This window comes from Hirundo rustica, chromosome 10, assembly GCF_015227805.2.
Source record: "Hirundo rustica isolate bHirRus1 chromosome 10, bHirRus1.pri.v3, whole genome shotgun sequence".
Lineage (NCBI taxonomy): Eukaryota > Metazoa > Chordata > Aves > Passeriformes > Hirundinidae > Hirundo > Hirundo rustica.
The window spans coordinates 1,836,845-1,850,211 of NC_053459.1; the positions used below are offsets into that span (position 1 = coordinate 1,836,845).

At 45.6% G+C, this 13,367-nt stretch overlaps 1 protein-coding gene across 5 annotated transcripts in view; it reads left to right on the forward strand.

The window, feature by feature from the left end:
• Window positions 1-4,350: 4,350 nt before the first annotated feature.
• The window catches only part of LOC120757069 (glypican-5-like), a 337,974-nt gene continuing 328,957 nt past the window's right edge, over window positions 4,351-13,367 (forward strand). The window contains exon 1 of one of the 5 annotated variants that reach the window (XM_040074150.2): window positions 4,351-4,446. Coding sequence is in view for 1 of the 5 variants with exons in the window: in XM_040074149.2 (XP_039930083.2) it covers window positions 5,821-5,986 (166 nt within the window). In the remaining 4 variants the exon portion in view is untranslated. Of the gene's footprint in view, window positions 4,467-5,820; window positions 5,987-6,380; window positions 6,490-8,443; window positions 8,462-13,367 lie in introns of those variants that run through there. The other 4 variants (XM_040074151.2, XM_040074149.2, XM_040074152.2 and 1 more) reach the window with 4 other exon arrangements.

Genomic DNA, 13,367 nt, shown 5'->3' on the forward strand with positions numbered 1-13,367 from the left:
GGTGGGAACGGTAATGCGAGATGTCAAAGCAGTTCATTTATTTTGATAAACTAGTTGATATTCTAGGATGCTTTTTCTTGCGTTGATAAAGTGTCAATCTCAGCGAGGAACTTTGCTATTGATGACCTTTCATGTAAAGTTGCAAGGCAGAAAGCAAAGATAAACAGCTTGAACAATACAATTAAGGCAAGCCCAGAATTCAGTCAATGGGAGACATCAGTTTTAAGTAAATCGTCTCATGGAAACAGAGCTATTTGGAAATGCAGCGGCATCGCTTACATTACAGTGGGCAATTAGTTTTAATTAACTTCAAATTCTGACACATAGTTAAAAATCAGCTCTTCTGAGTGCCCAGCTAGAAAGTGAAAGTTGGGGCATTTTGTTCTGCTAGAAAAAGCTATTACAAATATTATAATGATGATATTCACACTTCTACTATAAATTTTATGCAGTCTTTTAAATTTTTTATGAAATAGTCCTTTTCAAAGGTGATCTTGTTCCATACCATAATCTTTTGAAATAAGGGCACTATTTTACAAGAAGGATAAATTGAAGTTTTAGAAGCAGTTTTGAGTTCAATAACAATGTCCCCTGTTTCCTAATAAAATCCAACATGTTGTGATCTTCACCTGTCAGGAAGGAAAAAGCCAGGAGTTCTTCTAAGGTTATCAGAAATTACAGGCTTTTGATGAGCATTTGAAAGTTAAATTCAGCACTTTAAATGTGATATGTGTCTGTCACTATGGAAGCCCGAAGTACAAATTTTGTAGGAGGTGGCTGATGTGCATTACAACTGCCCAGAGAGGTGTGAATGCCCTGTCACAGCCTGAGTCCACACACCCCTCTTCCCTGTGTATCCAGTGTGACTTTTTAAATTTGAAACTTTTTTCCATTATTAGTATTTTGAAGGAAGTGAAACCAGAGCTAGAGACTTCTGCTGGTGTTAAGCAGCCTTTACTCCTTGAGTAATCATCTTGATTTCCCTTGGGCTGTGAGGCAGCTTCTCACATGAAGAAGTTCAGAACCTTCTTGCTTGTCCCAGTTAAATTAATTTGTATGCTGAGCCACGCAGGTGAGGGCAAAGAGTATATTCATCTTCTCAGCTGCTTGGTGACCAGGATGCTTGAAGAAGTATTCAGACAGAAAGAGCTGGTGTTACTGAGATGGGAAGGCTGATACCACACAGTCACCTTCCCACGGTGTTCCTCTTGGATGGCATCGCTCATCAGCCCTGGGAGGTGCTGTTTTTCTGAGCCATTAAAATCTCTGCCTTTTCCTGCCTTACATTTCCAGTGAGATTTTGAGATAACTATTTCTCAGGGCATTTTTTTTAATGACCCAAAAGCTGCTCTTCTGGGAGTTTAGGTTGTTTGTTCTCAGCTCACAGCAGTTTCTGGGGGCCGGGATGGGCCCTGGAACAGATCTAGAGAGGGAGAACTCTGATATGCTGTATGTGGGGTAATCTCTAAATAAGCACAGCAGGTCTGATCTCTGCCACAGAACATAAGTCAAGGGGCCGAAGGATTTTTGGTCTGATACAAAATAATTTCACACTGTTGAAACACTGGAAAAATTAATGAGAAAGGAGCAGTATCTTCACCATCAAACACCATAGGATGTTCTCTCTTACCTGTGTCTGTCCTGGGTTGTCACATCAATTGTATTTCTTCCATAGATCTTTGATTGGTGATCTTATAATTTTTTTTCAAAAGTAGCGTTACAGTAGAGTTAACGGCAGTGCTTTTCAGGTGTTTTTTCAGGGGGAAAAAAAAATACCACAGGCACTTTTAAAGTGTGCATTTCAAGAGGTCTGGTAAAGTGGAAAATATCCCTGAAATAATGAGGCAGCACAGGAATACTGCATTCTGATCATCAAAAAGGTCTGCAGACATTTTTTCTGTGTGGAGTACATGCAGCATGGGAAACAATTCATGGTACGGCAGCATGATCATTCTCTTTGTGCTCAGTACTGGAAGGGAAGGAGAAGAGAAGGAAATGGGATCGCTAAACAAACAAAAAAACTATGGTAGGCATAGACAGGTATTTTTCCTAATAGCTTCGTAGTGTTCATCATTTAACAGGATGAGAAAAAATTGAGTAAAATCACAGAAACAATTTTCTAGCAGTGCCTTTTAGTCTTGGCATATTTATGCATATTTCATGCACAAAGTTTTTACTATTAAGATCTATATTTAAAATTTCATATTCAGCTTTAAAGTTTGCTCTGACTTGAAATAGTCTTCAGAAAATAATTTTAACTTTCTTAAAAGAAGAAACACCAGAAACTTATAAAACCCTGAAAAAGCAAACTAGTCTTAATTACAAGGTTTTACACTTCTTTTGAGGCTGATTAAGCTGTTTTTTAAATGAAAATCAGCATGTCATTTGGGGTTATCCCAATGACATAAATGGGTTCCTTAATTTTACTTCTATCCACTGAGTTCTTCAGGTGCTTCAGTGAGACACGTACCTTGAATGATTGGACCTCCAAAGATAAAATAAGGCTGTAAAGACTGGATTGCTGCCTCTCCTGGGATGGCTGAGACACAAACAGCAAAGCTCTCCTCTGGAAGCCAAACTGGCAAGAGCAGACCTTGTGCCCATTAAGTCCCCATTGGTGGAAAGTCCAGTTGGAGATGAGCTTATCTTAAACATAAGGGAATTAGTCCAGCTTCCATTTAAATTACTGGCAAAGCTCCAGCTATATTCAACCAGAGAAGGGCTGAGGCAGCAGGCACACAAAACCCTGTTTCTAGGCCTGATCCCAGCTTTTCTTACACATCCAAAGCTCATGCTGAGTACTGTGGTTGCTTTAGCAGGATTAGGCTGAGCGGGTTGTTTGGGCAGATTTATGTGGCTGTTCATTGTAAGAAGTACTGATACAGTTCTCAGTGATGGACGGTTGATAAATATTAATTTGTTAAAATACAAGACACCTGTTGACAAGGTAAACTGTGATTGTTCCAAATGTGGTAGAATGTCCTGTACAATAATTGGTTAAACAGCTCTGGTGTTAACTGTAGCCCTGTTCCAGCAAAGCACTCAGGCGTGTTTGCCATTAAGCACCTGCCCACCTCCACTACAGGCAGCCTGACTGCCCTGCTGTGTGTGGAGCGTGTTTTGGAGAAATGGGGGCTAAATTCCTTGGAGCCCACTGTATTGTGCCTATGGCGTGTGTTCCCAGTCCTGTGGGAAATCAAACGTGACTCCGGGGTTGGGGATCCCTTTGTAGGGACAGACACCTGAAGCGCCTGTCACTTTTCACTTGCTGGCTTTAAGCAGCACTCTTGGATGCTCAGTGGTGCCAGAAGGTTCTCATTTGTCACCTACGCAGTGTCAGGAGTGTGACAGGTAAGCGTCACGGCCGGGATGCAAGGGCCAGCATTTACCAGTGGACTGTGTGCATGCACATCACCTGGGGCTGCTCAGGTGATAACTGATAGACCTCATGGATATAATCAGTGGCAAAAACATACACCTGAGCAGTGTTTGGAGGGTGTAAATTTTTCATTTGGAAGGGGGGGGGGAAAAAATGAAATTCCAGCCTGAAAAAATGTAACATGCCATCTTTACTTAATGCTTCTCAATAAAAATATCACAAAATCACGAGAAATGTAAATGTTTCCTTATGTAATGAAGTAACCAGTATTACATGTATGCACATTCCAGTTCACTGAGTTTTCTGCTGGACACAGGAATAATTCTGGGTCTTTAGCAGGATTTTGAGGCGAGGAGGGGAACTGGAGATCATGTAACGGACTGTCCTCTGCTAACACTATGAGGACCAATTAAAAAGTACAAATAAGTGACATAACTTAAGAAGACACGTGATGAAAAGAACATCCATCATATAAAGATGAGGCACTAAAACAAATCATGTTAGAAAAGAACTAGGGATTTGAATTTGCCACCCACTGAAAACAATAGCAAAAAACCCCACTGAATTAAATGCCTCAAGCCCTTGCACAGGACTGATTCGATGCTATTCATAGAGTAACATATATGCCAAATAATGCTGTTATTTGTCAAGTAAATTATTTATCAGATCCATCATCCTACCATTTCTTTTCTGGCAGAACTCCCACTGAAGTCAATGGGGGTATTGTCTGAATAAAGTCTTTTAGGATTGGGCCTGAGGTTAAACAAAATGCAGCTGGGGGCAACTTGTTCATCTTCCTTGGGTTCATAAACCCACATGCTGGACCATGGTTTGGCAGCTGTGCCTTATGATGCTGATTTGTTCTGTCACTGATGCTGATTATTCCCTCATCTGTCTTTAATCTACCTGTTGCCACCTTGGTTTGTTAATATCTCCATGTGTAATGTCAGCCTTGTATAACCTGTATTGGTGTCCATGGGCTCTGGATTTCCTGGGGGCCAGCCCTTTTGGTGTCCTGTGACCTTGAAAAACTGCAGGAAGAGCCCATGACTGCAGCTCTCAACTGGGTGAGCAGAGGGCTTTCAAGGTGATTCGTTCTCTACTTTTGAATTTAGAAGTCTGATTATAAGGCTGGTCTGTTCTTCCAGTTTGTTTTTACTTTTAGTTTGCGAGTTAAATGGTCTACATCAGATTGTTTGGGGTTTTTATTCTCAAAAAAAAAAAAAAAAAAAGAAAAAAAGGAAAATTAATCTCTTGTTGTCTTGATAGGAACAAAGTTAATACAAGTAAATTGCTGAAAGGATTTGCAATTCTAGCTATTAAAATACAACTCAGGCAACTTCAGTACTTGAGCTCAGCCTCTCATTACTACCTATGGGAATGTATAATGGTTAAATTAGCTGCAGGTGGGCTCCCCTGCTGCTCCAGAAGCACATTAGAAGCATCAAGAGGGTTGCAAGTAACCTTCAAGAAATCAGACATTACTGCCTCAAACAATAGTCATTCTTGTGGCTGGTAACGTGCTCCATATGCCTGAGAGGTGCTGTGCAAATGGGACTCTTTATGGGAGACTGCTTGGGTCTGGTGTCTCTGGAAGTTGAACGTTTTTGTGAAATGGAAAATAGTCATGGTTGTTCAGCATAGTTCTGTGCTCAAACGTGTGGTAAAGCAGTTGACACCGAAGTTTGCTGAGGGCAGAGAAAAGATTGCAGACCACCTCTCTGAAGGTGGTATAATCCCCAGGAGGGGGCTATGCCCGCCCCCCCCCCCCCCCCCCCCGACCATATGGGTTGGGACTGCCGCCGGTTTTTGTACAAACGAACAATTTATATCTACATTCGGTGTATAAGGATACGTTTCCTGGGGTAAAGTTTTTATTCTCTGCGGGCGCTGTTGGCTGGAGCGTAACACTTGACTCACGAAGACCCCGCCGTGTCATCTGCTAGGCATTTCAGGATCGAAGCAAACCGTGAATGAGCGCGCAGCCCGCAGTGCTTTGGGGCTTCATACCTCGTGCCGCGTTCGCTCTCCGTACCTGTTCTCCCCAGCCCAACGCCGAGAGCGCGCATCTCCCCTCTCCCGGCGCTCCCGGGGCCTCGCACCGCCCCGGCCGGCTCTGCAGGGACCGCACCGCGGCGATGCTCAGCGCAAACTTCGGCGTCCCGAGGGGCCGGGCGGCAGCGGGGCGGCGCCGCCGCCGTCCCCCGAACGGGTCCCGGCCCCCGCCCGGCCGGGGCTCCGCGCCCGCCGCCCGCCCTGCCCCCGCGGCGCTCGGGGGGCGGCGGCGGCCCTCGGGCCCCGCGGGGAGGGGCGGGGAGGGGCGGCGGCCGCTCCCGCCGAGGAGGAGCGCGGGCGGCGGGCGGGGGCAGCGCCGCCGGGACCGGCTGAGGGCCCGCGCCCCGCAGCGCTCGGGCCGCCCGCGGCCGTGGCCGGGGTGCGAGATGGCCGCCGGCGGGAGCCGCGCCGTCCTGGGGCTGTGGCTGCTGGCGGCGGGGCTGTGCGGCGCGGCGGCGGCGGGCAGGTCCCCCAGCTGCCACGAAGTGCGGACGGCGTTCCAGCTGCGGCAGATCGGGCCCCTCAAGCTGGTCCCCGACGTGCCCACGGCCGGTCAGTACCGAGCCACCCGCGGCGGGTGGCCGCTCCGCGACGGGAGGGTTGCGGGGCCGGGCTCGCCTCAGCCGGGGTCCCGCGGGGAGCGGCGGCGAAGCTGGCTGAAATAACACTTCCCGGGGAAGGAGAGCGGCGTGACTCCTGCGCGTTTACCTCGTGCAGGTGTTGCTTATCGGTGCGCACCGCGAGCAGCGGGGGTTTCGGCCCCGCGTTTCGGAGCGGAGCGATCCCTTCGCCTGCCTGGGGCAGAGCGCTCCTCACGGGAAGGGTCCCCTTGGCGGAAGGCGGGGTGTGTCTGGCGGGGCAGTAGCCGCACAGTGTGACAGGTTTGGCTTGGGGGCCAGATGTGAGATCTTCAGACGGGCGGTGAATTCGCTCTAAGGTCCGACTCGGGAAGAGTCGTCTGGCAGATGAGATGGGGCGCGCCGTCATAAGGAAAGGCAGAGGTGACACCTTGGAGGGATGCGGCCAGCAGAACTTGGCTTTTGCTTAGTTAAGCAGTAAGTCTGCAGCACTTGAGAAAGTTGATGAGCAGAGTGTTGTTCCGTTTTACCTTTTCACGGTTCGGGAACGATGCCTGACAGAACTGAAAGGGAAAAGTAATGCACAGATAATAAAATAGGTTCTTTTTATTGCATATTCTGCAACTAACCTGGTTAAGGAGATGAAGCACTTCATAATTAAGCTCTCATGAATGTATCATATATCTAGATAATGAAGTCACATTCCTCACTTTTACATGTTTTCTCATCTAAACTCTTCAGTGAATCTGTTTAAAGAAAATGTTCTCCTAACACAGTTTCTAGCTACCTCATGCCACTACAATTGTCTATAGGTGTGTGGTGGTACAAGTTTCAATTTGGATTGTTGTTTTTTTTTTTTTTTTTTTTTTTGAGAACAGTTCAATTGAGAGGCTTCAGAGTTTGATGGAAAGACTGCTTGTCTTAGATGAGTTTTGGATATGTTTTCTGGCACAGGTTTCTGTCTTGGGGATTAAATTTGATAGGCCATTGGGCTGGTCTCTCGTGGCTGTAATCGATTGCAGAGTGCTGGTGATCTTCACTTCGCATGAGGTAGCTGAGATGACACAGGGGTGTAGAGTTACCTGTGGAGGAGGAATCATTTGTCATTTTCTCGCAAGAAGAGATTTGCAGGAATGGCTTTTTGAAGCTTGGTATTACTGTTCTGTGCTGATAGGAGCATCAGATGGTGGTTGTTTTGGAGGGCTAGAAGAGAGGTAAAACAAGGCTTTTCATCCATTTTGATGGATGCTTAACCTTCTCTCCTGTGCTCTTCCTGGAAGAAGTTTTTCCAACTTTAAATTGATGCATTTACATTATCTATAAAGCTTTAGTGCTGAAGAGGAAACTTTCTCAAAAGGTTGTCTGCTTTCAGAAGGTGGGTGTAGGTGCTATGATGCTGAAGAGAATCACAGAATCATGGAATGGTGTGGGTTGGGAGGGACCTTAAAGCTCATTTAGCTACAACCCTCCTGCTGTGGACAGGTCTCATTTTCTTCTTGTGTCCTATCCAACTTCCCTGTTGAATAACAAGCTCTCAGGAGAGAAATGGCAAGAGAGAAGGTGATGGAGGGTAATATGCTTTTAAATTTTAGCTCGTAAAGGTTTCCTTTGAAGAGGGTTGGAGCGGAGCTGAGGAAAAGTGGTGCATATTGATCTTCCCTGTTCATTGACTATCACTCTGCTCCACCAAAGCTTGTGTGTTTTAATGATCCCTTGCTGGGTAGTAGCTCCTCTTGTCTTGTGCCCTCTTTTAAATAAATACTGAAGTGTTTTACAACATTTTCATGGGCAGCTGTTATCGGCGAATATATCTTAATATACACACATTTCTCCTGACATTGAGGCTCATTTTATTATGTATTTTAATGCCACACAAATGTCAAACACATCCCCTGGATATGTTGGATGTCAGCTTAAGTGGAAGAGTGGTGGGCAGCTGCGGGTGACACTGGGGAGCAGTGTGCTCATCTGAATTGATCTCTGAGTGAAGTACTGGGAGCTTCCTGCTCACTTCTGCTCATGTGGACCTGCCCTGCCCTGCCCTGCCCTGGGCTGCTCTTCACTCACCTGCATGTTGGTTTTGGCTTCTTTTCTCTAAAAAATGAAACTTTTGCTGTCCTGTTGTCTGTGTACTAGATATTTTCAGTCACCAAAGTGTTGAAAGCCGTTGGCTATCTTATAGGCTAGTACAACAAATCTAGCAGACGTTAAAGTTTTAATGATTATTAGGTTCTTTGACCCTTCAAGGAAAACGAGCAGCTCAGTCAAGGAGAGAGGCCCAACCCAGTGCCTGGGGAGGGACTGACAGACAGACAGGTGTAAACTTTCTGTCTCCTCTTATGGGTGGTGCCCATTTCACTTGCAATTAAATTAAATAGTTGGGAGAATTAGTAGCCTACACCCTCCTGTGGCATCAGCTGGTGGATCTGGGATACAGCAGTGGATCCTGGTACGACCTCACGGGGACTGGTGGGCTGGCAGCTGCTTCCCTGTGCTCACCTGGTCTGCAGCCAGGTTCCTGGGATTGCTGAGTGGGAGGTAGAGAGCTGTCAGCGTGGCCTGAAGGGAGGTGGAGAGTTTGGGCAGGACCTGCCAGCCTCCTGGATAAAATGTAATGGCAAGGGAAGGAGGAATACTCCTAAGGGGGGGGAAAAAAAAAGGCTTTTGCTTTTAAGGTGTGATGTGAATCTGGCAGCAACCTGCCTGAAAATTGTCACCTGAATAAGCTCTTAGAGATGAGCAGGAGTTTTAAGTTTCTCTTCCACAGCTTTCCCCAAAAGACATGAGATATTTTTCTACCCTGAAGTCTAGTCCATTGATGAGTGCAGAGCTAAGGACACGTTTGGATATGGGATGGGTAAGACATCCAAACTGCAGGCATTTTGAAACAGCAGATCTCCTTGGTCTGTCTTGTAAGACTCTCTTCTCCTCTGGTGGAATCTGTGCTTCTCTGGTACCCTACTTTCTTGGAACAAATGGCATGTTTCAAGGGTAATTTACTGCAAATAGCAAAGATTGGTCAGGTAAAGGTACTCCTGCCTTGGCTGTGATCCACAGGAAGGGTTTTTTGTGCCTTCCCCAGACTGAGAAATGAGGTAATATATCTCTGATCGTGTACTTTGATTATCACCGACTGAGCTGGGATGCTTTTGTAGGAGCTCCTCATTTGACATTTTGATGAGAGAGGATTCTAAGCTGTCTCCAAGGGTGAAGGACTGTGTTAATCCTGCCAAGGGACTAAGCCTTTGGTTCCAGGGAGTCTGGATAGCTCCAGCCTGATGCGTGCTGCCCTGTCTGGAATGGCTCCCAGACAGGGGCTGCCTCGGCCATACCCTGCGAGCCCTGGGTTGTGTTACAGCTTCCAGTGTGCCCTGGCACGGGCTCTGGGAGGAGTTCTGGACACTCCCAGGTTTTTCTGGGATGTGGAGTGTGGTGGTGCCTGCCTGTCACTGCTTTCCAAGTTCTCTGGAGGAGAACTGAATGAACCCAAGTGAAGTCTGTGATGTGACGTGACCATGTTCAGGCAGTGAATCGTAGCAGAAGCAGAATAAAAATCTTCTTGTGATTCCTTTGGTAATCATGTAACCACGAGAACGTCCTACTCCCTCACATATGCTCAGTTCTCCATCTGGCTTGTTGACTAGTGTCTGAGCATGCAAAAACCCCACTCTGTAAACATATGGTAAGCAGAGAGAGAAGAATAGGGCTGATTTCTGGGGAGCATGGAAAATATGTCATTTGTGAAAGAGTTTTAGGAACTCTTTACGTTATAAATAATCAACTTGTAGAAAACTACCAAAGGGATGATTAGCTTTATCTTGTTGTACTACTGGTTTACAAAAAGCACAGAAGATGCCCAGGCTGTGCTTAGGAGCTTGCTTCTGAAGGGCAGGTTTTGTTCTGTTAAAAGCTGATTTATTCTCCTATATCATCCTGCACCTTAAATCAGCAGTAGAGTTCATTACTGTGTATATATTGAACATCCCATTGTAGAGCTGGACATGCATTAACAGTTTATACGTTAAAACCAGTTTATTTTCTGAATAATCACAGACAAAGTCCTAGATTCCCTCCAGAAGCCCCTTGCTGCCTGTGGGACCATGCATTAGACTGGATCTCATCCCACCTCAATCAGTAGCCCAACTCCCATGTGTGTTGAGAAAGGAGCATGAATTAGATCCCTATTTTGTATACATCTGAGAATATCTATTAAATTGCCCATTTTCTTATGAAGTGGGTCATGCCACACTTTATTTTCCTGTTTTTCTTTTGTTACTGCTGAGATTCTCTGCATCCCTAATGGGAACACTGAGGTTCCCCTGGTGAAGGCATTTTGCCCACTGTGACATTCTGTCAATGTCTGCTGTATGTCAGAGGAGACATGGACTTGCTGTATTGGCTCCAGGGTGTTTTTGCCCCATCAGAATGAGAGACTAAACCCCTCTGGTGTGAGCTGCAGTTTGTACTTGGGTGTTCTGTCCACCTGCACGTGTGGTTGTGTGGGACTGGCTTCAGTAGGGTGGGAGGAAACACTGCTGGATGAACACAGGCATAAGAACTATATTGGGTGGTTAAGACTGTTAAAAAAGGCATAAAAAATAATCTTGTTTCCATGAGGTTCCTGTTTCTTTTCAACAAACCTGATTGTTACCCAAGTTTGGAATGTCCTTGGCATTACCTTGCAGCTTGTTACAATGGAAGGTGGTTTTCCTGTTACGCTTTGTCTTTGCTTATTTTTGAACACACAGGCTTCTTGGTGATTTACATCACAAACGGGGTGATAGCTCTTGGAGGAGGTGGATTGGTCCTATGTGAGATGGATTCGGTTCCCACCTTTGTTTCTCTCTGAGTAGCCCAGAACAGCTGTGCCTCAGTTTCCCTGTCTACAGGCTACTTCGTGGTGTATTACTGTGAGCAGCTTTATTGCTGAAAACCCACCATGAAAGGGTGGTAGACTGCAGCCAGAAACAATATCACTGAGCTATACCTTCACTTCTTCAGGCTGGCTTTCACCTAATTCTTTCCTTAGGTGAAGGAAAAGGCTAGAAGTGATTTATTCTGAACTGGAAGCTGAACCTGAAAGCTGTCCTTCCTTTACTTCTCTCATCCAGCCTCTGAGCAGTCAGGGGCTGTGGCCTGTGCTTGCTGAAATAGCTGTTCTGAGTAGAAGAAAGGCTTTGCTTTTGCAGCCTGCAGCTCCTCTGGAGTAAGGATCCTTCCTTCATTAATCTTTTCAGGATTTTATAGCACTCTTCAGACTCAGACTGTCACCAGAAGTGTTAACCTGAAGCTGTGATGGCTGTGGATACAGGCAAGGTCTCCCCAGCAGTAACATTTTTTTTCCCCTTCTTTTCCCATGTCTTAAATTTCTGTTTGACGCAGGACCAGCTGCCCACTCTGTAATACCCTCTTGGGAGTAATCTGTAGGCAGAAAAAAATGTGTTTAAACTTACTTAATGCCTCATAAAGATGGAATTGCCGTTCCACCGCCAGATGGAAAACCTGTAGTTTTCACATCCATGAGCCCCAGAAAACATTGTCTTTGGTGACTTGCATGAGCATTTGGTCCAGGTGAGAAGAAAAATGACAGTCCCTCAGATCAGCTATTCCTGTAAATATCTTGGGAAGGTATCCAAGAGTCATCAGAGAACCTACTCTCTCCCAGCACGCAATATTCTTGTCAGACTGAGTCAAGTATTGCTACAATTCACATGGGTCTATTCATTCTCTGAGAAATCTCTGCAGATAAGAGTATGTAACGATTTTTATTTTTAATGGTCAGCTCAAGATCTGCTGATTCTGGAGTTGAACTGGACCTTGGGATGGAAAGCAAGCTGAGTAAGGAATGACTCATCCTAAAATACGGGTGGCTCCCAAGAGCCACCTCTAGGATACCGTATGTGCCACTGAAGTCTTGCTACCAGACTGTAATCAGAAAATAATAGAAGAATAATGCTCCCACACCCCCATGCCAATGTGGCAGGTCTGAGCAGACAGTTCTTAACCAAAGGGCAGTACTAATGAAAAGCACTAATGTGATAAGTGGAAACAAAGTTGGCACGATAGTTGCTGTATAAATCAATAAAATAGATCAAAATAAATAAGAGCTTTTATATGGATTAATAATGAAAAATGTCATAGCCTGAGGATCTGTAAAAAGCAAGGATATGTGTAAAATGCACCCTGGGTGGTGAAATGGTTTTGCTTTAAATGGTATAAAACTAGAGTTCCAAATACTGTAAAGTCTTTGTAATTGAATCTTTGTCCCATGAAAGCATAAAATGACATGATAAAGAGGTATATGTTTAATAATAGTTCAAATGCATACTCACTGGATACCAGTTTAGAGCATCGCTTTTGCTTCTAGGGGAAAATACAGATTTTGATGGATCAGAGTCAATTCCCAGACAGCAGCCAGGTGTGTGACAAAATTTATATGGAGTGTATCAATCTGTTGATTAGGTATCAGTATTTAAGATGATAGGTTCATCCCCATATCCATGAAGATATATTTAAAGGAATTTGCTTTGTTCACATACAAGGAACTTCTGAGCAGCACCAATGGATGAAATAAAGCATCTAGCTAACATTTAATGATTTATCCTAAGGATAGAATAAGATAGGGAGGCAAGCCTGTTTAAATCTTCTGCCGAGCAGATAGGATTTAGTGTTTTAAGGCAGTATATTATTTGATGGCAAACCCCACAATATTTCTGCACAGTATCTTTTCAGAGGCATGAAAATAACCAGAGCCTCAAACTAAGAGCTGGGTGCACAGGATTCCACAGAGCTGGGTGCACAGACTGAGGAGGACAAGGTTTTTCCCCATTTTGTGTCCTTCCTTCCCCAGGGTGGTCTGCAGGTGCAGGTCTGCTGGAGACTGGACCCTGAGCCTGCACAGGGAACTGCCTGTGTTGTGTGGGGAGCAGTCATAGCAGGACTGTGCCAACCTGCTCTGACACTTTTTTATGGCTGCATTTTGTCCCTTACAACAGCTAAATATTCTTTATGGCAGTGCTGATGATGACACAAGGAGCCCTTTGTGCCTGAGCTGCTGTAGCAACACTGTTCTGTCAGACCACCCTGTCGAAGAACCTAAGGACCACGTTTGTCTCCCTATTTCAGGATGTGAAATGAAACTCGGGTGCCTTTGCTAATTCCATGCTGAGTCCAGTAGGCTTGTGGTGTCCGATGCAGGTGGAGCTCCATGGCTTAGTGGGGTGGCACCCCGAGGATGCCTCTGGGTCAGCAGTGGTCACTTCTGTCCAAGGTGGTGCCCAAAGGCTGACCCTGGCAGGCTGACAGATGAGTTTTATAGATTGCTTGCCTGTGCTGGAGCCTCTTGGGGCTCTGGG